Source organism: Chiloscyllium plagiosum, unplaced genomic scaffold (genome assembly GCF_037043375.1).
Source record: "Chiloscyllium plagiosum isolate Xiang-an unplaced genomic scaffold, Cpla_swu_hap1 HiC_scaffold_3, whole genome shotgun sequence".
Classification (NCBI taxonomy): domain Eukaryota; kingdom Metazoa; phylum Chordata; class Chondrichthyes; order Orectolobiformes; family Hemiscylliidae; genus Chiloscyllium; species Chiloscyllium plagiosum.
The window spans coordinates 100,952,480-100,979,246 of NW_028270141.1; the positions used below are offsets into that span (position 1 = coordinate 100,952,480).

The 26,767-nt window shown below is 41.9% G+C and overlaps 1 protein-coding gene across 4 annotated transcripts in view; it reads left to right on the top strand.

Moving 5' to 3' along the window:
* Nucleotides 1-26,767, top strand: part of ahi1 (Abelson helper integration site 1) — a 259,803-nt gene that overhangs the window by 214,596 nt on the left and 18,440 nt on the right. For 2 of the 4 annotated variants that reach the window (XM_043686138.2, XM_087981977.1), the window contains 3 exons: nt 20,614-20,682; nt 26,355-26,517; nt 26,644-26,741. In XM_043686138.2, coding sequence (XP_043542073.2) covers nt 20,614-20,682; nt 26,355-26,517; nt 26,644-26,741 — 330 coding nt within the window. Of the gene's footprint in view, nt 1-3,610; nt 3,678-9,794; nt 9,965-20,613; nt 20,683-26,354; nt 26,518-26,643; nt 26,742-26,767 lie in introns of those variants that run through there. The other 2 variants (XR_006311028.2, XM_043686166.2) reach the window with 2 other exon arrangements.

The window sequence follows — 26,767 nt, forward strand, 5'->3', positions numbered from 1 at the left end:
TCAGACCGAACAATGAGGATACTTGCTTTATTTTTTTCTGAAACATTGCCTTGAAACAAGTCATGTCCAACTCAGAGATAGTTGGGATCTTGGGTTGTAGGATAGAATCCCAACCTTTTAACAGTCTAAGGCCACTTAGTCCATCATATCTGAGTCACTGCCTCCCCTATTCCTTTGAGCTGTTTATGCAATTACCCTTTCAGAGTCACGGTTGAATCTGCCTGTCATCATCCCACTCTGTCAGGCAGTGCATCCCACAGCTTAACCACTCACTATTTGAAGATTTTCTTCTGTGCCCATTGCTTAATTTTGCAATTCACTTTAAATCAATGGCTTCTGATTCTTAACCCCTACACCATGTGGAACACTTTCTCCCTATCTATTGTCAAGGCACATTATCATTTTGAACACCACCATTGTTTCCTCTGTGTAATATTCATAAATATGAAGAGGCTGAAATTATCCACCTAGTTTGGAACCACACTTTAGATAGATTTTGAAAGCCGTAGAGAGGTTTGGTACTACTGTTTCCTGCTACCCTGCCACACAACAAATTTTTAATACATTCTCTGTGGCCACTCACCTCTTAATTCCATGGGCTTCAGATTTGCTGGAAAGGCTATATTTGGCAGCAAAAGAAATGCTCAAAAAGTAAACAGGTCAGGCAGTATCTATAGAGAAAACAAGTTAATGGCTGAATCTTCCTTTTTTGGGCTAAAAGTCAGTTTTGGCAAGTTGAATGAAAGATTTCTTCTCGAGAGACCTAGTCAGTTTTCTCACAACATCTAACCAAACTTGCATCATTAACCACCTGCTCCACTCCTGTGGTGCCTCTTTCACCTGAGTCAAGCCCTTTTGTTTTTAACCATTTTTTTAAATGGGATATGCTCGTCACAGGCTGGCCAGCATTTATTTCCTGTCCCTAGTTGCCTTTGATAAGGTGGTGGTGAGCTGCCTTCTTGAATTGCTGCAGTCTACAATGACCCACAATGCTATTAGGGAGGGAATTCCAGGATTTTGACTCAGAGACAGTGAGGGAACAGTAATATATTTCCATATCAGGATGGTGAGTGACTTGGAAGGGAACTTGAAGGTGTTGGTTTTCCCACATATCTGCTGACTTTGTCCTTCTAGCTGGAAGTGGTTGTGGGTTTGTAAGGTGGTGTCTGAGGAACTTTAGTGAATTTCTACAGTGCATCTTGTAGATAGTACACAGTGTGGCTATTGAGCATTGGTGGTGGGCAGAGTGGATACTTCTGGATGTAGTGCCAATCAAGTCTGCTTGTCCTAGCTTCTTGAGTGTTGTTGGAGCTACACTCATCTAGGCAAGTGCGGAATATTCCACCACACTCCTGATTTGTAGATGGTGGACAGGCTTTGGGAAGTCAGGAGGTAAGTTGTTCGCCACAGTATTCCTAACCTCTGACCTGTTATTGTAGTCACTGTTTTTATGTTATGTGGTGAGTCCAGTTGAGCTTCTGGTCAATGATAACACCAAGATGTTGGAAGTGGGGGAGTAAACGATGGTAACACCATTGAATGTCAATGGGTGGTGGTTATGTTGTCTCTTGTTGGTGATGGTCATAGCCTGCCATTTATGTGGCATAAATGGTACTTGCTACTTGTCAGCCCAAGCCTGGATATTGTCCAGATCTTATTGCATTTAAATATGGACTGCTTCAGTGTTTAAGGAGTCGTAAATGATGCTGAACATTGTGCAATCATCGACAAATCTCCCCACCTCTGACCATATGATGGAGGAAAGGTCATTGACAAGGCAATTGAAAATGATTGAGCCTAGGATTAGATTAGATTAGATTACAGTGTGGAAACAGGCCCTTCGGCCCAACAAGTCCACACCGACCTGCCGAAGCGAAACCCACCCATACCCCTACATTTACCCCTTACCTAACACTATGGGCAATTTAGTATGGCCAATTCACCTGACCCTGCACATCTTTGGACTGTGGGAGGAAACCGGAGCACCCGGAGGAAACCCACGCAGACACGGGGAGAACGTGCAAACTCCACACAGTCAGTCGCCTGAGGCGGGAATTGAACCCGGGTCTCTGGCGCTGTGAGGCAGCAGTGCTAACCACTGTGCCACCGTGCCGCCCACCATGCTCCCTTGAGGAACTCCTGGAGAGATGTCCTGGAGCGACTGACCTTCGACTACGCAACCACCTTCCTATGTGCTAGGTATGATTTCAACCACCAGAGAGTTTGCCCCCAATGCTCATTGATTCCAGCTTCACAAGGGCTCCTTGATGCCACACTCAGTAGAATGCAGCCTTGATATCAAGATTGTTTGATGTCTGCCACTGCTATTCCTGGAACATCTTGCATCTGCCAGATATCCCAAAATAAACTGGCATCCCTTGATGTGATGACATCTCCAAAGGCTGTTGTGTAACCAGATAAACTCTCTTTAGGATCTGCCTTGCACCATTCAGGGGAGGTGATGGTCTAGTGGAATAAAAGCTAGACTATTAATCTAGAAAACCAGCTAATATTCTGGGGACCTGGTCTCAAATCCTGCTATAGTAGATGGTGGAATTTGAATTTTAATAACAAAAAATCAGGAATTAAGAATCTACTGATGACCATGAAACTAATGTTGATTATCAAGATGATCAGGGGTTTAGATAGGGTTGACCATGAGAACCTTTTTCCACGTATGGAGTCAGCTATTATGAGGGGGCATAGCTTTAAATTAAGGGATGGTAGGTATAGGACAGATGTTAGGGGTAGATTCTTTACTCAGCGAGTCGTGAGTTCATGGAATGCCCTGCCAGTAGCAGTGGTGGACTCTCCCTCTTTATGGGCATTTAAACGGGCATTGGATAGGCATATGGAGGATAGTGGGCTAGTGTAGGTTAGGTGGGCTTGGATCAGCGCAACATCGAGGGCCAAAGGGCCTGTACTGCGCTGTATTTTTCTATGTTCTATCAGGAAAATAACCATCTTGTTTACTAGTGTCCTTCAGGGAAGGAAAACTGCCATCCTTGCCTGGCAAGCCACTCAGTTCAAGGGCAGCTAGGGATAGGTGATAAATGCAGGTCAGCCAGCGACGCCTACTTCCCACGAGTCAATAAAGAATAACTCCTAACATATGCCCCAGACATGACAGAAAAAGTCTGCTTTGTGGGCAGGAACCTGGAGGTCCTAGTGGTTGGGGTGGTGCAAAGGTAGGATGTCCTTATTCCCCAGGAGCGGCAGAGGAGGACATGAAGCCACACTGGAACAGCTTCGTCTGGGGTTGTCATCTGTGTCACTGCAGTCTCAGCTGTCTGAAGGAATACATAGCAATGTTGACTTTCTCTACGGCCAGCATAAGTGAAACCATGTTTTCTCTACTAGCTCACATTCTCTTTATCCGCGTTATTGTACCACCTTTCACCAAAAACCCAGGTTCTATCACCGAAACTACTGCCTGCAACATTTCCCTCGCTTACTGTCACGTACTCCATCTCCTGACACCACTAATCCTACATGCCTTCTGCGCTGTGTAGTCACTCACTCACTCAGGGCACCATTTCACATGTATCAGAAGTAACTGCTGTGCCACCCACTTGTACTTCCCTTAATATCTGCCTGTCTGTCATTACAGGAGGAAACTAGCCCACCATAGGGGAGAAAGACTTAATTCAGATGGTGGACAGCCTGATCTTCACCCTGTAAGTGGAGAGGAGTCTTGCTCAAACCATTCTGAGCAGCTGACTGACTGTGTCAAAGCCCCAGGACTGGTATCCGTGGGAGCCCTTGACGTGTTGTACTGGGATCTTTGAGTAAAGGCTAACGCCTTTGACTTGACTGAGGACTGTTGACACCTACGAGAAACTTCCTGACTGTGTGTCTGTGCTAAACAGCACAGCAGTAATGACAGTGTGGAATCTCTCTCTGAGGGAGAAATGCACAAAAGACGAGGCAAGACCTGGATGCTGTGAGCATCCAGGTCAACTCAAAAGTGAGCGAGCACCAAGAGATGCAGCCAAGTCCAGCCTATGAGCTGGGTACACACACCTGAGCTGCAGCATTATAATGATGATTGCCATATGAAATGTGAAAGTGTGCTGTTTGTGGATCAATGATATACTATGAGGGTTCTTAAAGCTTGGTGCATATCAAATGTCTGTGGATGTGGAGTGTTTTTGGCCGGCGCCCGTGAAGCATGCCCTGAAATGCTGGTGCCTCATGTCCAACAAGACAGTCCTATGGAGTAAACAAAGAGTGAAATCGCCAGGCACCCTATCTAATTTCCATATCTAGAATTCTTGGCGTCTAGTTTGCTTACAGCAGTTGGTATGCTGCAAAGTTGCATGTCAGTAGGTCAAAATCTGCAGTTGATAAAGTCATTAATAAGCAGAGTTCCTTCTAATTTTCTCTCCAACTGTATGTGACAGCGACTTCTGGAGCCAGAAGTGATTGCAATGATCAGTGTGCTGATGCTGATCACCATGCATGGAACCTTGAAGTAGCTGCTTGCATACACAGCCATGCAACTTAAATGAAACATTGTTAATAAGCAATAATTATCTTCTATAAGCAACATACTGCTGCTGAGTGAGAATCTCATCTTGTTGCCAGAATTGTATTAAAAGATGCAGCGTGTTGTTCCTGTGGTAAGTTAGGTCTTACTGGACTTTTCATGCAACTCTACCACATTTCCCACCATGGCCCACGTTATTCAGAACCCTGTGAGATTTTACCTTCAGATTGATGATCTTTCTACAGAATTCAGCCATTATGTAAAATAAAGAATATGAAAGCATGGGAAGGGTTAAAGCATGAAGACCACTAGCAACCTGTGTTCTGTGGAAGTCAGGGGCAGGATGGGATAACCATAGTGGAACATTCTTACACCAATTAGCAGAGTAAGGTTAAGGCTGAAAGGTCACTATGGCGAGATGAGATAACACAAGTAATAAAGCAAGTTTCTCTGCTAAGTGTTATTATGACAGGATTAGGACCGTAAATATTTGGGACATGACATCAAAATATCTAATTAAAAGTTAGTGGAGTCAGCTTGAGACAGGAGACTGTTGTAATAGATGGAATAGCTAAATATCTATCATGATAGGTTAGTCTGCAATGCAAGATCACTGTAGCAGAAGTGATAATAAATATCCAACTGTGACATTAGAATAACATCAAGTAGAATGTACAACTAAAGAGATACTGGGAACTAACATTGCTGGTTTATTGTGTAGCTAGAGTGAGGTACTTTGATTAATATAGTTGGACATGCTGATAAGCTAACAGAAACATGATAAAAAAAGATATAAAAATCCACGGACCCTGAGGTTTGTGGGCATTCGAGAATCAGCTTTCTCAGTGTCACGGTTTTTTGCAAATAAAAGACCTACTTCTTGAAGAACTCTTTGCATCTCCTGGTAGTTCTCTGTATTTTCTCCACAACAAATTTGGCGCAGCGAGCAGAGTCATGCAGAGACCCAACTGGACAGAGGACGGCAGAAACAGGGCACTTCTTGGTCCACCGGGGACACTCCAAAGACTGACAGAATAAGGGTACCCAACAAAAAAAAGGTTAGCATTTTTGCTGTGAATTCAGACTATATTCTGTTGGCTTCGAGTGGTCCTTGGGTCTCTGAGGTGCGGGAACCTGCCGGAGGGTCTCTCCAATCCAAGATCCAAAGGCAAGGGGTAAATTGCTGCTGAAGGAGACGTGAAGAATTGGTCAAGAAAACTGCGCAGTGGGGTAAGGGGTGAGTAAGAATAAAAAGTAGCAAAAATTCCATGTGGTGTATGTAAGACCCTATGGATAGATAAGGCATAAATATAAGACCCTATAGATAGATAGGGCAGAATAAAGAAGGGGAAATGGTTTTATAAGATCCTATAGATAGATAGGGCAGAATAGGTAAGGGGAAATTGTTTTACTGGAAGCGCTGATAGACCTGTTTAGAAAGCCGGCAAATTGGTAGTGGATGATTAAAAGTGAAAATAGCAGAGAATAGTCATAGTGTTATAGTGTTACTAGACTGTTAAATGTTTTAGATAAGGCCTGTAGGATAATTAGACTTTTGGAAATGAACAAAAGGTCTGTTTAAGTAAGGCTGTGGCTAACAGCAATTGATTTATAGCAGAGTGTTTGGCTGTTAGCAGCAAACGTGTGTGTGTATGTTTCCCTGGAGCTCGAGATCCAGGGGTATTTTGATCTTATTTTGTACTGTAAGAAGTTAAGATAGGTTTTTTTTGAAAGAGAAATTTCTCAAGAAACCAATAGTGATTGATGCATTATGAAGGTGCAGTGTTAGATTGGTTTAGGTTGAATGAATGAGAATAGGTTGTTTGTATTAACTAGCTGCAATTGAGGACGTTTAGAAATTGATAGATTGGTAAGGGACAATTACAAGTTATAAAGTTAGGAATTGCTTATACTATTGAACAAAGCACTACCGGACTTGAATGGTATGAGAAAGTGATTTATGAGAGCAAAGATAATACATTGGTTCGACTGAAATATATCGTAGGATGGATAAAGTGACTGCAATTGAGATATTGATTAAGAAATTTCGAGGGGCAAGAAATGATATTGTAAAAATTTCTGAGAAATGGGAAAAAAGAACTAAGGATTTATTGACTAAATGGCCAAAAGAAGGTAACTTTGATATACATATGTGCAATGAGATGGAAGGACTAATTAAGAACTATAAGCCAAAAGATAAATCTAAAAATAGAAACCAAAGCGATCAGGAGATAAATACTGAAACTTTTCAGGAAAGAGGGTGAGGAACTGAAGGTAACTTGTCAGGCACCTGTGGTAACTAGGAAAGCTGCAAAAGAACGAGCTGAGCAGTTACTGGAAACAGAAAAGTAGGAATCAGCAATCTCCATGTATACCCAGATGTGGAGGAGTTGAATAAACCTCCTTCCTACTCGAATGAAGAGGCAATGAAGCAGTGTCCAGTAATAAAGGGAACAGTAGAAATAGAGGAACAGTTAGAATGGGATAGAAGTGCGGAAGACAAAAATGAACTGGGGGAAAGAAGAGAAAGAGAGAAAAGGGACAGGCAGGAGCAAATAGAAGCTATACAACGAGAGCAAGAAGAGCTGAAAGATGAGATTAGTGTGCTGCGTGGGCTAAGGGAACAAAAGGTAATTGAGGAATACTCATTGCAATACAAAAGAAGGGCTGAAGAGAAAAACAGTGAAAGTGATGGAGAGCAAGCAAAAAGGGACGATGAGAGACAAGGAAAGAAAAAGGCCCCAGTACCTAAAGAATGTGAGGAATTAGAAATAGCATCGGACTCAGAGCCCGAGGGAGATTTATTGAGAAGTAGTGTCAATAAAGGGAAAAAGGGCCAACAGGGAAAGGTGCTACCGCTTCTTATGAAAGAGGGGAGAAACCCACAATACATTCCTTGGGGAACTCAGGATCTGGAAGAGCTGAAGAATGCACTGCCCAGTTTGCATGAGGGAGCGGGAAAGTGAATCAGGGCTTTCGAAGATGAAACCATAGGGCAATTGCTGGCTATAGGAGACTTGAAGGCACTGCTGGTGAGGTTGGTAGAGCTCCCGAAGTTAAAGGAAATAATGGTCCGAGCCCATTTGAAAAATGTGGCAGACAATCCAATGATTGATGGGGTTGGGTTTGATCAAGTGAGACAGAGTGTATGGCAGGCCTTAAGAAACTGTTATCCACCCAAAATAGACCCCCAGGGTCTGAGAGGGGAACCACTGGGAGAAAGTGAAAACCCGGCTGCTACTTAGAGAAACAGTTAAAGAAGTGGAGGCTGGAAACAGAACAAGACATAGACACTAATCAGTTGCTGACTACAATGTTCCAAAATTCCATCATTGAGGCAATGCCCTCCTAAGTCAGGTCAAGGCTGGAGGAAGTGGTGGGTCTGACATAAGCGAGCCACCAGGAATTTAGAGATCATGTAGCTCATGCAGTTGAAAGGTTTCAAAAAGACAAAGCGAAACTGCCTGAACAGCAGGAGGAGGTGCAAAGGAAGCTGGCACAAATGCAGCTCGAAGAGCTTAAAAAGAAAGAAAAACAGAAGGCTAAAAAGATGTTGCCAGTAAGAACCGACACAGTAATCAACACTTGCGTGAACCAAGTGCCGGTGCAAGGGGGATCCTATCAGGTAGCCAGACAGGGGCCAGAAAGTCCCATGCCAACAATGGAGGTATTTAGAGAAGCTTTCCCACAGGGGACGTATCCGGGGCAGGGCAGATTTAAACAACAGCCAAATCAGAACTGGGGTCCTCAAGGACAAAGACGTAGGAATGAGGGACTAAGGTACATGATAAATAATCAGGCTCAAGGGGGGTCAGAAATGATGTGTTCAGGATGCCCTGAGAACCTGGGTGGGAAGGGGTAATACCCTGTAGTAACATGGGAGGCTGATCAAGAACCAGTAATACAAATTAATATAGAAGGGCCTCAGACACAGGTGATGATAGATATTGGAGCTAGATACACTTGTGTACAGCAGTGGTATGCCTCTCACTTTCCGATGACAAGTAAATTTGTTAAAACTGTTGGGTTCTCAGGGAAATCACAGTTAACCCGATTTATAGCTCCACTAAGATTAGAAATGGAAGGTAGGGAGATAGTTCTGCCAATATTAGTGTCTAGAGAGACGCCAATTAATTTGTTAGGTAGGTACAACAGTTAGAGGTAAGATTGGAGTGCACACAGCAGGGCTTGGTCATAGAAAAGACCAATGCACAATTAGTGATTCAAGAAGTTAAAGATGTTATTGTTTATTGGATAGGGGATGTAGCAAGTGATGTTTAAGACATTTGGGGGATGTGGGAAGCAGAAGTGTTGACGATGTTGACTAAAGCAAGACTGAGCTGCACTATACAGTGATATCAGGATGAGATGTTAGAGAGGCAATGGCAGCAGGAAGTCACTGCTCTTTAACATTTGAGAAGTGAAACGATAATATTAGGGGAGCCGGGAGTGATCCTATAAATAGAAAACAATGTGTTCCTGGAAAAGTGGTATAGAGTACCAGGTGCCACACCACATGTAACCTTACTGGTAAATAAGGGATGTACATCTAAAGATTTAGGACCTACGGCAGGCATGTAGAAACAGTTGGGAATGGCATATGCTCATGACAGGGGTTTGGGGATCCAGGGATGGCAGCTATATTAAAATCCTAGTATGCTGCACCTTGACAGAGAATCCGAAGGAAGTCAAAGTAACACCCCAGCGGAGCATACCAGTGACAGTGGAGGAAGGTGATCAATATGGTAATGAGCAATTGGATGCATTACCAGCCACTTTGTGTTCACAGCATGATACAGATGTAGGGAAAGTGAAATCAGCTAGCCCAGTAGAAATAAGGTTGAAACCAGGAGCTGGGAAGTAGTGAAATTTCTGATGAATGAGGTTATCCCAAGGTTTGGTATACCATCGGAAATTAGTTCAGACAATGGGTCTGCCTTCATTCAGAAAGTAGTTAAGTTGGTCTGCAGTCTTTGAGAATCAAACAGAGGTTTGGGTGCGAGTACCATCCCCAGTCACAGGGTATGGTGGAAAGGATTAATGGGATATTGAAAGCCAAATTAAACAAGATCTTTGCAAGCAGCAATCTTAATTGGGTTGATGCACTGCCGCTGCACTAATGAGTTATCGCATGCAGACTAATCGCATGACCAATCTAACACCGCATGAGATGCTCACAGGTAGACCTATGCCAGTGCCCAGGTGGAGAGGCCCATATGAAGGGCCTAGCTTGGAGCGGTTAACCTTAAAACTTAAGCAATATATGCAGCAGCTAACTATGATACATGAGACTATCCACCTGCAGGAAACACAAAGAGAACCGCCACCTGTTAACGAGGAAGGACCTATTACACCCAGGGATTGGGTGTACCTGTGGGTTTTTTGAAGACACTGGAATGAGCCGAGGAGAGAGGGACCTTTCGTAGTGATTAAGGCATCACCTACCGCAACCCAAGTGGAAGGACAACACATATGGTACCACCTTAATCATTGTACTAAAGCTGTCCCACCAGCACAAACTAACTCTAACACTGAGTCCTTTTTAGTTCGCATCAGTACATGGCAACTTATGGTCATTTCAACTACCCCAGGAAGTGCTTACTCCTCTGATGGAACCCCACCACTCTATGATTATGATCTAACAACCACCACAGTGCAAGGAATATGTCCACGTGGGGACGTCATTGATACTTCTGAAAAATGAGCGGGTCCTAGATTGCGAGGGATCTTGGGTCTTTTTTCCTGTTCTGGTTATTAGAGGACAGGTTTTTGGCCCAAGGGACCCCAGGAATGGAGGAAGAACCCTTTAAGTCTCAGACTCTTGAAAATTATTTAGTCCATGTTGGGACCTATATTGTTTGAATTGGGCACAAGAGAGGCTGACCTTATTGTCTTCTTTCTTTGGGTGAGACCAGTAGGTCTCAAAGGGGGGAATATGGAAAATAAAGAACATGAAAGCATGGGAAGGGTTAAAGCAAGTAGACCATTAGCAACCTGTGTTCTGTGGAAGTCAGGGGCAGGATGGGATAACCATAGTGGAACATTCTTACACCAATTAGCAGAGTAAGGTTAAGGCTGAAAGGTCACTATGGCGAGATGAGATAACACAAGTAATAAAGCAAGTTTCTCTGCTAAGTGTTATTATGACAGGATTGGGACCGTAAATATTTGGGACATGACATTAAAATATCTAATTAAAAGTTAGTAGAGTCAGCTTGAGACAGGAGACTATTGTAATAGATAGAATAGCTAAATATCTATCATGACAGGTTAGTGTACAATGAAAGATCACTGCAGCAGAAGTGATAATAAGTATCCAACTGTGACATTAGAATAACATCAAGTAGAATGTACAACTAAAGAGATCATGGGAACTTACATCACTGATTTATTGTGTAGCTAGAGTGAGGTACTTTGATTAATATAGTTGGACATGCTGATAAGCTAACAGAAACATGATTAAAAAAAATATAAAAATCCACAGACCCTGAGGTTCGGGGACATTCGAGAATCTGCTTTCTCAGTGTCACGGTTTTTTGGTTTGCAAATAAAAGACCTACTTCTTGAAGAACTCTCTGCGTCTCCTGGTGGTTCTCTATAATTTCTCCACAACACCATCAGCTTGAAATGTTAACAAATGCTCCCTGACACATTCAGCACTTGTAATAGTTCCTATGATGTGTTCCATATTAAGCAAATTTTAGAAGTCCATGTCACCACATAAACTGCAATGCTTTATCAAATCAGTACAGTGTCTCATTTAAAAGATTGCAAGTATCCCTATGAACTGTACAGAAGTGTTAGTTTTAATTTGTGTCGTGCAGTGGGCCTTTTGCCCACAACTTTCTGCTTAGACACAAGTTCTATTTGCTGATACACAATCAATGTAAATGTATTAGACGGGGTGCAGTATAGGTTCGTGATAATGATTCCATGGATTGTGGAACTTTACTATAGATTGGAAAAGCTAGGCCTGTTTCCCTGGAGAAAAAAAAATGTTGAGTTGAGATTTATGTAGTGTGCAGTGTCTCAAGGGGTCATGGGATAGTCAGGATTGGTTCAACATAGAACAGTAGAGCACAATACAGGCCCTTCGGCCTCTATGTTTTGCCGACTTTCTATCCTACTCTAAGATCAAACGAACCTACATTTCCTTCATTTTACTATCATCCATGTGCCTGTCTAAGAACTGCTTAAATATCCCTAATGTATCTGACTCTACTACCATAGCGGGCAGTGCATGCCACGCACCTACCATTCTCTGAGTAGAGAACCTACTTCTGACATCTCCCCTAAACATTCCTCCAATCGCCTTAAAATTATGCCCTCTCGTGAGAGGCATTTCTATCCTGGGAAAAGGTCTCTGACTGTTCACTCTATCTACGCCTCTCATTATCTTGTAGACCTCTATCAAGTCACCTCTCATCCTACTTCGCTCCAATGAGAAAAGTCCTAGCTTCCTCAACCTTTCTTCGTAAGACATGCCCTCCAGTCCAGGCAGCCTCAGGCGACTGACTGTGTGGAGTTTGCACATTCTCCCCGTGTCTGCGTGGGTTTCCTCCGGGTGCTCCGGTTTCCTCCCACAGTCCAAAGATGTGCAGGTCAGGTGAATTGGACATGCTAAATTGCCCGTAGTGTTAGGTAAGGGGTTAATGTAGGGGTATGGGTGGGTTGCGCTTCGGCGGGTCGGTGTGGACTTGTTGGGCCGAAGGGCCTGTTTCCACACTGTAATGTAATGTAATGTAAATATCCTCTGCATCCTCTCTAAAGCTTCCACATTCGTCCTATAATGAAGCGACCAGAACAAACACAATATTCCAAGTGTAGTCTAACCAGGGTCCTGTAGAGCTGCAGCATAACCTCGCAGCTCTTAAACTCAATCCCCCGGCTAATGAAAGCTAACACACTATACACCTTCTTAACAACTCTAACTACTTGGGTGGCAGCTTTGAGGGATCAATGGACATGTACCCCAAGATTCCTCTGTTCCTCCGAACTGCCAAAAATCCTGCCTTTAACCCTGTATTCTAAGTAAACCTTCCAAAATGAATCATTTCACACCTTTCTAGGTTGAACTCCATCTGCCATTTATCAGCCCAATTCTGCATCCTGTCAATGACCCATTGCAACCTACAACAGTCTTCCACACTATCTACCACTCCATCAACCTTCGTATCATCTTATTAACCCACCCTTCATGTTCCTCATCCAAGTCATTTATAAAAATCATAAGAGCACAGGTTCCAGAACAGATCAGTGTGGAACACCACTGGTCACTGAACTCCAGGCTGAATACTTTCCGTCTACTACCACCCTCTGTCTTCTGTGGGCCAGCCAATTCTGTGTGCAGATAGCCAAATTTTCCTGTATCCCATGCCTCCTTTCTTTCTGGATGAGCCTACCATGGGAAATCTTATCAAATACCTTGCTAAATTCCATGTACACCATGTTGACTGCCCTACCTTCATCAATGTGTTTTGTCACATCCTCAAAAGAATTCAGTAAGGCTTGTGAGGCATGACCTGCCCCTCACAAAGCCATGCTGACTATCTCTGATCAAACTATGGTTTTCCAAGTAATCGTAAATGCTGTCTCTCAGAATCCTCCCCAGTAATTTGCCCAGCACAGATGTAAGACTGACCGGTCTGTAATTCTTAGGATTATCCCTATTTCCTTTCGCGAACAAGGGAATAACATTTGCCACCCTCCAATCATCTGGCACTACTCCCGTGGACAGTGAGGACACAGGAGTAAAGGAGCAGCAACCTTTTCCCTCACTTCCTCTAGTAACCTTGGGTATATCCTGTCCAGCCCAGGAGGCTGATCTATCCTTACATTTTTCAAAGTTTTCAGCACATCTTCCTTCTTAACATCAATCTATTTGAGCATATCAACCTGGTTCACACTGTCAAACGACAAGGACCTCTCAATAGTGAATACTGAAACAAAGTATTCATTAAGAACCTCCCCATCTCCTCCAACACCTGGCACAAGTTCCCTCCACTATCCCTGATCGGCCCTCCCCTCACTCTTGTTCCTCACGTAAGTATAGAATGCCTTAAGGTTTTCCTTAATCTTATCCGCTAAAGCTTTTTCATGTCCCATTCTAGCCCTCCTAAGTCCATTCTTCAGTTCCTTCCTGACTACCTTGTAAATCTTTAGAGCCCTGTCTGACCCTTGCTTCCTCAACCTTAAGAAAGCTTCCTTCTTCCTCTTGGCTAGATATTCTACATGCCTTGTCACCCAAGATTCCTTCACCCTACCATCCCTTCCTTGCCTCCGTGGGACAAAGCTATCCAGCACTATCAGCAAGTGCTTCCTAAACAACTTCCACATTTCTGTCTTGCATTTTCCTGAGAATATCTGTTCCCAATTTAGGTACCCCAGTTCCTGCCTAATAACATGTAATTCCTGCTCCCCCATTAAATACTTTCCCATACCGTTTGCTGCTATCCTTCTCCATGACTATAGTAAAGATCAGGGAGTTGTGATTATTATCACCGAAATGCTCTCCCACTGAGAAATCTGGCACCTGGCCTAGTTCATTGCCAAGCACCAAATCCAAATGTCCTCCCCTCTAGTCTCCCTATCTACATATTGAGTCAGAAATCTTTCCTGGACACACCAGACAAAAACTGCTACATCCAAACTATTTGAACTAAGGAGGTTCCAATCAATATTAGAGAAGTTAAAGTTAAAAAAATCACACAACACCAGGTTATATCCGACAGGTTTATTTAGAAGCATTAGCTTTCAGAGCCCTGTTCTTTCATCAGGTGGTTGGGGAGTATAAGATCATAAGGCACAGAATTTATAGCAAAAGTTTACAGTGTGATGCAACAGAGATTATATATTGAAAAACAGCTGATTATTTGTAAAATCTCTCATCTTTTAGAATTACCATGTTGATTTCAGTTCTTTCATGTATAAATCACAGAACGTTTTTTAAAGTTACATTCTCAAGTGAACTTTATCTGAGCTGACATGGCATCTATTGTTAATGCATTGAAAGTGTGAGGTTAAAGTCTGTCTGTCTGTGCCCCAATGTTCGGACTGATTCGATTTCTAAAAAAAAAGGGATTTACAGAATCTTAAAATCCATGCAGTTTTTGAGCAAAATAAAATGTAATTTTGCAAGTATAAATGCACCCCACAAATGTATTGTGTGTGTGTGTTTTGGGGGTAGTTTGTGAGTGTCTGTGAGAGAGTGTGTGTATGATGTATGAGTGTGAGTGTAAAGGGGTATAAGTCTGTTAGAGGATGCGTGTGTAGGTGTGAGTGTGGGGGGTGGGTATGTATGAGCATGGGGATGAGTATGGGTGAGTGTATGATAGAGAGCTTATGTTATGAGAGAGGGTTTGTGTGATTATATGGGTCTTTAGGTGTGTGTTTATGTGTGCGCGCTTGTGTGCATGTGTGAGAGAGAGTGTGTAGTGCAGTGGGGTCACCTGACATGAACTTAAGGTCCCAGTTGAGGCCATCCCTATTGGAATCAAAGATGATTCTCGATAGGAGTGAGAGAGTCAGGGTAGTTATCATGGGGGACTTCAACTTTCCAAATATTGACTGGGAACGCTATAGTACAAGTATAGATGGGTCAGTTTTTGTCCAGTGTGTGCAGGAGGGCTTCCTGACACAGTATGTAGACAGGCCAACAAGGGGCGAAGCCACATTAGATTTGGTACTGGGTAATGAGCCCGGCCAGGTGTTAGACTTGGAAGTAGGTGAGCACTTTGGTGATCGCGATCACAATTCTGCTATGTTTACTTTAGTGATAGAAAGGGATAGGTGTATACCACTGGGCAAGAGTTACAGCTGGGGAAAAGGCAATTACGATGCGATTAGGCAAGATTTAGGAAGCATAGGATGGGGAAGGAAACTGCAGGGGAGGAGCACATTAGAAATGTGGAGCTTATTCAAGGAAAAGCTCCTGTGTGTCCTAGATAAGTGTGTACCTGTCAGGCAGGGAGGAAGCTGTAGAGCGTGGGAGCCGTGGTTTATGAAGGAAGTGGAATCTCTGGTCAAGAGGAAGAAGAAGGCTTATGTAAGGATGAGATGCGAAGGCTCAGTTAGGGCGCTTGAGGGTTACAAGGTAGCCAGGAAAGACCTAAAGAGAGAGCTCAGAAGAGCCAGGAGGAGACATGAGAAGTTGTTGGCGGATAGGATCAGGGTAAACCCTAAGGCTTTCTATAGGTATTTAAGGAATAAAAGAATGACGACAGTAAGATTAGGGCTAATCAAGGATAGTAGTGGGAAGTTGTGTGTGGAGTCAGAGGAGATAGGGAAAGCACTAAATGAATATTTTTCGATGGTATTCGCTCTAGAAAACGACCATATTGTCGAGGAGAATACTGAGATACAGGCTACTAGACGAGGTGTGATTGAAGTTCACAAGGAAGAGGTATTAGAAATCTTGCAGAGTGTGAAAATAGATAAGTTCCCTTGGGCCGGATGGGATTTATTCTAGGTTCCTCTGGGAAGCCAGGGGGGAGATTGCCGAGCCTTTGGCATTGATCTTGAAATCATCATTGTCTACAGGAATAGTGCCAGTAGACTGGAGAATAGCAAATATGGTTCCCCTGTTCAAAAAGGGGAGTAGAGACAACCTTGGTAATTATAGACGAGTGAGCCTTACTTCAGTTGTTGGTAAAATGTTGGAAAAGGTTATAAGAGATAGGATTTATAATCATCTAGAAAAGAATAATTTGATTAGGGATAGTCAGCACGGTTTTGTGAAGGGTAGGTCGTGCCTCACAAACCTTATAAAGTTCTTTGAGAAGTTGACCAAACAGGTGGATGAGAGTAAACCGGTTGATGTGGTGTATATGGATTTCAGCAAGGCGTTCGATAAGGTTCCCCACAGTAGACTATTGTACAAAATGCGGAGGAATGGGATTGTGGGAGATATAGCAGTTTGGATCAGTAATTGGCTTGCTGAAAGAAGACAGAGGATGGTGGTTGATCCTGGAGTCCAGTTACTAATGGTGTACCGCAAGGGTCAGTGTTGGGTCCATCGCTGTTCGTCATTTTTATAAACAACCTGGATGAGGGCGTAGAAGAGTGGGTTAGTAAATTTGCAGATGACACTAAGGTCGGTGAGTTGTGAATAGTGACGAAGGATGTTGTAGGTTACAGAGAGATATAGATAAGCTGCATAGCTGGGCTGATAGGTGGCAAACGGAGTTTAGTGCGGACAAGTGTGAGGTGATTCACTTTGGTCGGAGTAACCGGAATGCAAAGTACTGGGCTAATGGTAAGATTCTTGGTAGTGCAGATGAGCAGAGAGATCCATGTACACAGATCCTTGAAAGTTGCCACCCATGTTTACAGAGTTGTTAAGAAGGCATACAGTGTTTTAACTTTTATTAATAGAGGGATCGAGTTCTGGAACCATGAGGTTATGCTGCAACTGTACAAAACTCTGGTGCGGCCGCACTTGGAATATTGAGTACAGTTCTGGTCACTGCATTATAAGAAGGATATGGAAGCTTTGGAAAGAGTGCAGAGGAGATTTACTAGGATGTTGCCTGGAATGGAAGGAAGGTCTTACGAGGAAAGGCTGAGGGACTTGAGGCTGTTTTCATTAGAGAGAAAAAGGTTGAGAGGTGATTTAATAGAGACATACAAGATAATCAGAGGGTTAGATAGGGTGGACAGGGAGAGCCTGGTTCCAAGTATGGTGACGGCGAGCATGAGAGGGCATAGCTTTAAATTGAGGGTTGATAGATATAGGACAGATGTCAGAGGTAGTTTCTTTACTCAGAGAGTAGTAAGGCTATGGAATGCTTTGCCTGCAACGGTAGATTTGCCAACTTTAAGTACATTTACTCGTCATTGGACAAGCATATGGACGTAAATGGAATAGTGTAGGTTAGATGGGCTTCAGATTGGTGCAACATTGAGGGCTGAAGGGCCTGTACTACGCTGTAATGTTCTATGTTCTAAACTTGGCTGTCAGCCTCTGCTCGTCCACTTTGCGTTGTTGCCTGTCCTGCAACAGCTGTGGCTGAACAGAGGCTGACAGCCAAGTTCGGTACCCATGGGATGGCCTCAATCGGGACCTTGGGTTCATGTTACACTACAGGTGACCCCACTGCACTACACACTCTCTCTCTCTGTCTCTGTCTCTCTCTCTCTCTCTCACACACACACACTCCTATAGACCCATACACTTATGCAGACCGTCTCTCATACACAAGCTGCCTCTCATATGCTCACACATACACACCCCCCACACCCACACAGGCACCCTCTCATAGACCTATATCCCTTTAAACTTACACACACTCCCACGGACAGACACTCTCCCCACAAGCACATATACACATATAGGTTTGTAGGGTGCACTTGTACTTGCAAAATTACATCTTATTTTGCTCAAAAACTCCATGGACCCATGTAAAGTTAAAAATCGCTCAACACCAGGTTATAGTCCAACAGGTTTAATTGGAAGCACACTAGCTTTCAGAGCGTTGCTCCTTCATTGGGTGATCACTATCACCCAATGAAGGAATGTCGCTCCGAAAGCTAGTGTTCTTCCAATTAAACCTGTTGGACTATAACCTGGTGTTGTGTGATTTTTAACTTTGTATACCCCAGTCCAACACCGGCATCTCCAAATTATGGATCCATGTAAGATTCTGTAAATCCCTTTTTTAGAAATAGAACCAGCCTGAACATTGAGGCACAGACAGACAGACTAATCTCATGCTTTCAATGCATTATCTGAGCTGACATGGCACCCATTATTAAGGTTCACTTGTGAATGTAACTTTAAAACAAGTTCTGGGATTTACATACGAAAGAACAGAAACCAACATTGTCATTCTAAAAGATGAGAGATTTAACAAATAATCCAGCTGTTTTTCAATATGTAATCTCAGTAGCATCACACTGTAAACATTTGCTGTAAATTCTGTTTCTTACAATCTTAGACTCCCCAACCACCTGATGAAGGACCAGTGCTCCGAAAGCTAGTGCTTCCAAATAAACCTGTTGGACTATAACCTGGTGTCGTGTGATTTTTAACTTTGTAACCCCCCAGTCCAACACCGGCACCTCCAAATCAGGGAAGTTAAACTCACCCATGACAACAACCTTGTCACTTCTGCATCTTTCCAAAATCTGCCTCCCAATATGCTCCTCTGTATCCCTGTTGCTACTGGGAGGTCTGTAGAAAACTTCCAATAAAGTCACTGCTTTCCTGTTTCTGACTTCCACCCATACTAACTCTGTAGACAAACCCTCCTCGCCGACCTCCCTTTCTACAGCTGTAATACCATGCCTGATTAGCAATGCCCTCACCTCCCATCCCTTTTGAAACATCTAAACCCTGGAACATCCAACAACCATTCCTGCCCCTGTGATATCCAAGTCACGGTAATGGCCACAACATCATTGTTCCAAGTATTGATCCATGTCTAAGTTCATCACCCTTATTTCTGATACTTCGTGCGTTTAAATAGACACACTTCAACCCATCACACTGACTGCAACTTTGCCCTATCAACAGTCTATCCCCCCTCACAGACTCTCTGCACGCTGCATCTGGCTGTTCACTAACTATTTCATCCTCAGATCCGTAGCTCCGGTTCCCTGATGTTGAAGATCAAACTCCAGGACATGACTATATGTAATCCTGTGAAAAAATCATTATAGTATTAATTTTTTGTCATTTTTGTTGAAAGTTTGTTTATGAAATGTAAAGATATGGAAAATTTGGGTGGCACAGTGGTTACAACTGCTGCCTCACAGCGCCGGAGACCCGGGTTCAATTCCCGCCTCAGGCGACTGACTGTGTGGAGTTTGCACATTCTCCCCATGTCTGCGTGGGTTTCCTCCGGGTGCTCCGGTTTCCTCCCACAGTCCAAAGATGTGCAGGTCAGGTGAATTGGCCATGCTAAGTTGCCCGTAGTGTTAGGTAAAGGGGTAAATGTTGAGGAATGGGTGGGTTGCGCTTCGGCGGGTCGGTGTGGACTTGTTGGGCCGAAGGGCCTGTTTCCACACTGTAATGTAATCTAATCTAATCTAATCTTAGGGAAATAAACAAATCTGCCTGAGCAGTATCTAATTGTGTGAAAAGTGTTTGGATTCTAGTTTCCACAGGATGGAAATGCATCTCAAAGCGGGATAAGTTGCCAACTAATGGCCGCAATGTAGGGACAAGTTATGTGATGAAACCTCCAGGAAAGCATTTAATCACAGCAAATCCACAAAGACAGTGAGGGAGAAACTGTTACTGTTAGTGGAGGGTTTGGACCCAGAAGCCATTGATTTAAGCTGATTAGCAAAGGAAACAACACTAATGTAAGAAAAAATGTTTATAAGTATAGAGTTTATAAGTAGAGGATTAAGAGAAGAAGAGAAAAGAAATAACAGGGCCACAGGGCAAGGGCAGGAGAGTGGCATAAAGTGAATTGGTTTTGCTAGAAAATTAGCACTGAAATCATGCACTGAATGGGTCCCTCTGGGCCGTAATTAGCCTAACATTCTATCACCTATGTATAATGCAGTATACTGTATATAGCTTTGGATTTGAGGGGGAGGATTTTAGTTTACCATATATTCATGGAAGATTGTGATAAAGTTTAGATTACTTACAGTGTGGAAACAGGCCTTTTGGCCCGACAAGTCTACACCGCAACCCCGAACCCATTCCTCTACAGTACCCCTTCACCTAATACAACGGGCAACTTAACATGGCCAATTCACCTAACCTGCACATTTTTTGGATTGTGGGAGGAAACCCATACAGACACAGGGAGAACGTGCAAACTCCACATAGAGAGTCACCTGAGGCAGGAATTGAACCCTGGTCTCTAGCACTGTGAGGCAGCAGTGCTAACCATTGTACCACCGTGCTGCCCAATCCAGGCTACTAGGAAGGATTCTCCTCATTCAGTGTTTGAACAAAAGAAAACAAAATGCCCTTTAAACGCAAATTTTGATTTTGTACTAATGTACAACATTTGAATAAATTTAAAACTTAAACAGTACACCTAATTACTAAATTCTACAAAACAAAGAAAATCTTCTTTATATGCTATGAGAACATTATATCATGATAGCCTGTTATATGACTCAATGCCTAATAAACATTTTAATGTAGTTGCCCTTTTCTTTAGACTTGTGAAAAACCTACAATATCTTCAATCAAAGTAGAAGCCGATTCTAACGCACCAGTGGAAGAATCTGTAAGTAAACATTTGCATTTGTGAGCAGTTATGTTTATGTATCTTTTCAATCTTAAACCTTTGCCAAAATTAGGTTTCATCATTTTAATTGTGTAAAAATTAACATTTTCACGTACATGACTGATCACCACTCATGTTTTATTAACTCAGGTAGATAAGAAATGTCACACAGATGCTGAAACTTTAAAAACATATTTAATCTTAAATTGGCCCCATAGCGTTATTCTTTACTCATAAGTTCAGCATTCAAACTCAGGAAGTTAGCGGAAAATATCCAGTAGCCTCAAAAAAACAGAGCCACACCAAAATGTTGTCAACTCAAATGGAAATAGACTTGCAGAATGTGAAACAAGTTGGCATGTTAAATAAGTATAGAAACTTCAGGTTGCATTTTAAACTGCAACAATACCAGACATTCTATCATTTTTTTGTAGCTGAAATAACGTTCAAGGCAAAAAATGTGTGGCTTGCAACTTTGCCCAATATAGCAATTACCAAAGGATTCATTTTCTAAATTTAAAGACATTTCTCCCTGGGTGAAACAATGATTTTTAAACTGTTTGATTTATTTTCCAATAATTTCACAGTTATTTTTTAAGTTACTGCAGTAAGAGGTAAAGGCATCATTGCATTGGAACCTTAACCCACAAAACAATGGGACAGGATTCTATTGAAAGGCAGCAACCTGATATTTTTCAGACATTTTGGCAGAATTTTCCAGGTCCCATAGCGGGAGTTTTGGAGATAGGTAAGGATTGATGCTAGGAAAATAGAGAGAAGCCATATAAGGACGGTTAAGAAGGCATTTGGTATGCTTGCCTTTATTGGTCAGAGTATTGAGTATAGGAGTTGGGAGGTCATTTTGGAAGGACATTTCTTAGGCCACTTTTGGAATATTGTGTGCAATTCTGGTCTCCTTGCTGTAGGAATGATATTGTGAAACATGAAAAGGTTCAAAAAAGATTTACAAGGATGTTGCCAGAGTTGGAGGGTTTGAGGTACAGGGAGAGGCTGAATAGGTTGGGGCTGTTTTCTCTGGAGGGCTGAGGGGTGACTTTATAGAAAGTCCACGAGGGGCATGGATAGGGTGAATAGCCAAAGACTTTTCTCCCGAGTGGGGGAGTCCAAAACTAGAGGACGTAGATCTAAGCTGAGAGGGGAAAGATTTAAAAGGGACCTTAGGGGCAACTTTTTCTAACAGCGGGTAGTGTGTATATAGAATGAGCTGCCAGAGAAAGTGAAGGAGGCTGCTGCAGTAACAATATTTAAAAGGCACCTGGGTGGGTCCATGAACAGGAAGGGTTTAGAGGCATATGGGCCAAATGCTGGCAAATGAGACAAGATTAATTTCAGATTTCTGGTCGGCATGGACGTGTTGAACGGAAGGGTCTGTTTCCATGCTGCACATTTCTATGACTCATTACCTCCTGACTCATTCACTCTCTGGAATATGTCTCCCAGAGGGTTTCCAGGATATAGATCTTTCTTTAACTCAACTTGTGCCTGTTCAGAGGCACCATGAGAGCCTTCAGGATACGGATCAACTGCCTGCTGAATGGAGTTAGATAGCCAATTTAAATGATTAAGGCACCATGTAGGGGCAGTTTAAAGTTGCCAGTAGCAGAGCTGCCTTGGTGGCTTCTCTGCAAGGCTGGGGGTTGGTTAGAGAGAATCATTGAGGCCAGAGGAAACATCCACCAAAGAAACGGCCACAGATGGAAATATGAACTTGTTGTTTAAACACTGCCGCAACAGGGGTTTCTCTGCTCTGATGGGCCTGCCAGCTTTAGCCCTTTTAAATTTAAAATTAAAATTTTTGCCAAGGGAGCCACTTTCACTTGGAGGTGTCATCCTTGCCTTAGTTTCACCCACTTCTTCTGTTAAGGCACCTTTGAGTGGGAAAGGAGCACTGGGAAATCTGTCGTTCTTGAATGGATGACAAACCCACAGTAGGCTCACTAGCTGGCACCAGACGTGCGAACTCAGGACCCCATGTGGCCTTGACATCGGGATCCCAAAGCCCACAGAAACGTTCTACGTATTCTATTAACAAACAACATTTGCTATTAATAATAGAAAAAAATCATACTTGCCAATAAAACTTTCCTTCTTCTGCTATAACCATCAATTCTATATTGCATTTTTCACCCAATCAAAAATATTTCTTGTAACGTAAATTAAAATCATTGCACAATTTTTGTAAAAATTAAAGTAAGTGCTCAAAACTATGGTGCAGTAACAGGACTAGTACATTTTCGGCTACCAATTGGGCCTGACTGGTAATTTCAATCCATTGTATTTCAAGAAAATCACCCCTCATGCTTTCTAAGTCAGTGTTGACCAATAAATGTTCTGCAGTCTGTTTTCCAGTTGCTCCATGCTCACAAAGAAAGTTCCATCATTTATATCCATATTAATTAACAGCTTTCAAAGTAATAAAGCTCACCCATAAATAAGACAATAGCCCATATCACCTACTCAATTCTTTTAAATGTAAAAGTCATCACATAAGATGTCGGTTAATGGATTGATGTCACAAAAGAGATTTTCCTTATCACAGAAAAGCAGATGTAACCAGCCCTAAGAAAGTAATTCTTCAAGTACGACAATTAGATATATTCTAAAAGGTTCCCCTGAGCAAATGGAACATTGTTTAAAAGCCATGTTTTTGCATTTTAATTGATGTGCATAACACTTTTGAAGGCAAACACTAAGTGCATGCACCGAAACTGAGAGTCTTAGAAACAATCACCAAGTTTTAAAACTTTCCTGACTTGATTTTCTAGCTGCTAATAGAAAAATTGACATCTATTTGTTGTAAAGAACTCAGACCTTGCAATTGATCTAACCAATTGCCACTTCCATCCTCAGTTGAAGTAGATCCTTTTCTAGCAGAAAGTGAGTGTGTTAACAAATGGGTTCATACATATTGCTGGCATGTATGGTAAAAATTACACATAATTGTTGCATTATAATGCTTCAATAGGAACACTAAATCATGTTGAGTAAGTTGACAGTGACAGTTGTTCCCTCTGAGATAAGACACCTTCCTATCGCATAATGTTACATTCTTGAACTAACATATATTCTCCTGAATTTTTGGGGAATCTCACAGCGGAGCTGTAGTCACCTGCTTTCTTACTAGGGCATCTCCTTACTTTTGTGTTTGAACTAGTCAGCTAATTCTGCTGCTATAGAATGGAATTAGTAAAGGACTTTCACATCTGCTATGAATTCTAGGCTAATTTTCATTCACTATGTGGTCAGTACTCCAGTGAAATGGCTTTAAAGGGAACAAAAAACAGAAAGGTGGAAACAATGGATAGTAATGTGGAAGATATGTTTTACTACTTAACTGGCCTCTGCAGGTTATATCAGGGATACCTTTTGTGAGCTATGATCATATTTCTTTAAGTATGCAACTCATGACTGAAGATATCCTCAGTCTACATATTTCAGAAACTAGACTGACGATTGCTGAAATTCACCTAATTAAGCCAAGTGATCTTAACAGACTGTAAACAGATAACAGTCAAGAGTGTGGTGCTGGAAAAGCACAGTAAGTCAGGCAGCATCCGAGGAGCAGGATACCTGAATGTTAGCCCATTATTTTTTCCACAGATGTTAATGTGTATTTCTACTGTTTTATTTTATGCTCAGAGATTTATTAGTTAATTGGGAAGTATGCATTGGATTTTTTTTATTTTGTGGCTTTTGATTACAATATGTGACAACTATTTCCTCTCAAAATAGTATTTCAGACATTATATGATTTCACGATTTGCAAAAATATGTTAATTGATCTGATATGTTTTGCCTGTCAGCCCCAAAATACCAGAAATCTGAAATTGCTTTATTCCATTTTTTAAATTATTTCATTTTACTGCACAGTAGTAAATGATCACTGCTATAGCATTGTGCTCCTTGTTTCCATCATCATACCTTTGGCTTGCTATTTTTCTTGTTCTGTTTTCTCATCTGCCCTTTATATTTCTCTTAGGTTATTTCAGCCAATGCACTGATTCTAGCAGGAATTCTCTTCTACCCCTTCCGTTAGCAGAAGGACCACCACTGAAGGGAGAGAAGTTGCATTTTAGCAAACTTTGTCATAAAGTCAGGGGTTCCTAAATGCTATCATCTTGAAACAATGACTTAAGACACTTGTATTATTGTAATTCACACATTAATGAACCAAAACAAGAAACAAAAGTTACTTCCATAGGCTAGATATTTGTAACGCTTGTAAGCAAATTACCGAAATAAACCTCCCCATTGAACTCCTGTTTAGTTACGAGTAGTATTATCTGTGGTTAACGTAGCTTGTATTGGAAGGAGGGGAATTCCAATCAACCCCCCATTGTTATTTACATTCTGTATACTTTGAAAGTTAAAAAAACAATGACAGTGCATTATTTATCTTCAAATCTCATATGCCTCTGGGTAATAGTACTGATCTACACATTTCTCATGTGGTAAATTCACAATTTCAGCATGAACTGTTGAAAGAGGCATAGGGTGGAAATTAGAGCCCCTCCCACAAAGATAGACCTCTTGCCTGTACATTTCAAAGCTGCCAGTTTGAGAACAGCATTGGCACAGACGTGAGAGATATTGATTAGCAGACTGCCCTTTCAACGTTGTCTGGATAGAACCTAATAAAACTTTGTGGGTGGGGCAGGGGAGCTGAGTTGGGAGGTGGGAGAATAACTGTCTTTAAGAAAATGATGATATTTAAAGAGAATTGTTCTAAAATATTGTAGATGAAATTCAGAAGTGCCTCCTATTTCCAAATTATTGTGCTGATTTTTATATTACAGATACTTTCAATATGACAGTATTTCCTCACATCGATAATTTAATGTACAGCTGCCACATCACTCATCTTTGCAAGATATTAATAGCAGTTTAAAAAAAAACTCCCACTCAAACTTTCCAAAATGTATCAGTTTATGATTGGAAATTAACCTTTTGAGTACTGAATGCATTAATAGTTTTCAGTGTACACTCGTTTTTTTAGCCTTATCACAGCTGCAATAAAATCACACTTATAAACAGCAAAGTTGGATAAATCTATAAAGTGACAAAAGTTTATATTGTTTTCTGAAAAAGCTAAACAAAGTTGCTTTTAAATTTTGTAAGACTAATCTTCAAAGGGTTAACTTGTTATATTTTGATCAAAGCTGTTTGATTAGCAACAATGGAAAATGACGACATCTGTTCCAAGATATTACAAGCTTTTTCTCTACAGTGTCTTTAAATTTAAAAATATGGTTTCTCATTTAAAATGTCTGCGGCATTATGTAAAAATACTCAGCAGTAAAATTGCAAGTTGGTTTCAGGTTTAAGAGTTCTGGTGTTAAGATTCTCAACATGTGCAGGTGAAGTTACAATCATTGTTTAATAAGATCATTAATACAATAGCAGCTGTTGTAAACTAACCTTAGCAGTGTGAAATGGTTTAACTATGTCTTGAATCCCGCAGTCCTTTATCTCTAACTCCTGCTACGTTCCCACCACTTCTGATCCCATCATCAAAACCCTTAGACAGCCTCAAGTCTTACCATACTACAGCTTTGGTTTCAGCTGCCCTGCTGCAGGAGGAAGTTAGTCTTAGGGGTTTCTCTCTGTGGCATAGTTGTGATAAAACTGTGGCGGCCTTATCTCTCCTGTAGGTCGTAGCTCTTTATGACTACACAGCAAATCGATCAGATGAGCTAACCATCCAGCGTTTTGACATTATCCAAGTGCTGTACAAAGATAATGCGAGCTGGTGGTTTGGTCGCCTGGCCAATGGAAAACAGGGCTACTTTCCTGCAAATTATGTGGCTAATGAAAGTAAGTTGGCTTTTACCCTTCCTCCTTTACTCATATGTCTGTAACAGATAACAGAAGGTTTTTTTTACTATTCACTTTTTAAAAAGAGGAACTTAATTATCATGTAAATATGTGCCATTTTAACAGGAATACCTGATGAAACAGAGCAAAATCAACAAAGCACCAGTCCTATGGCCGCATATAAAGGTGGAGAGACAGAAGAAAAATCCCCAACCCCTACCCAGGTAATAACACCCTGGCAGAGCCAGGG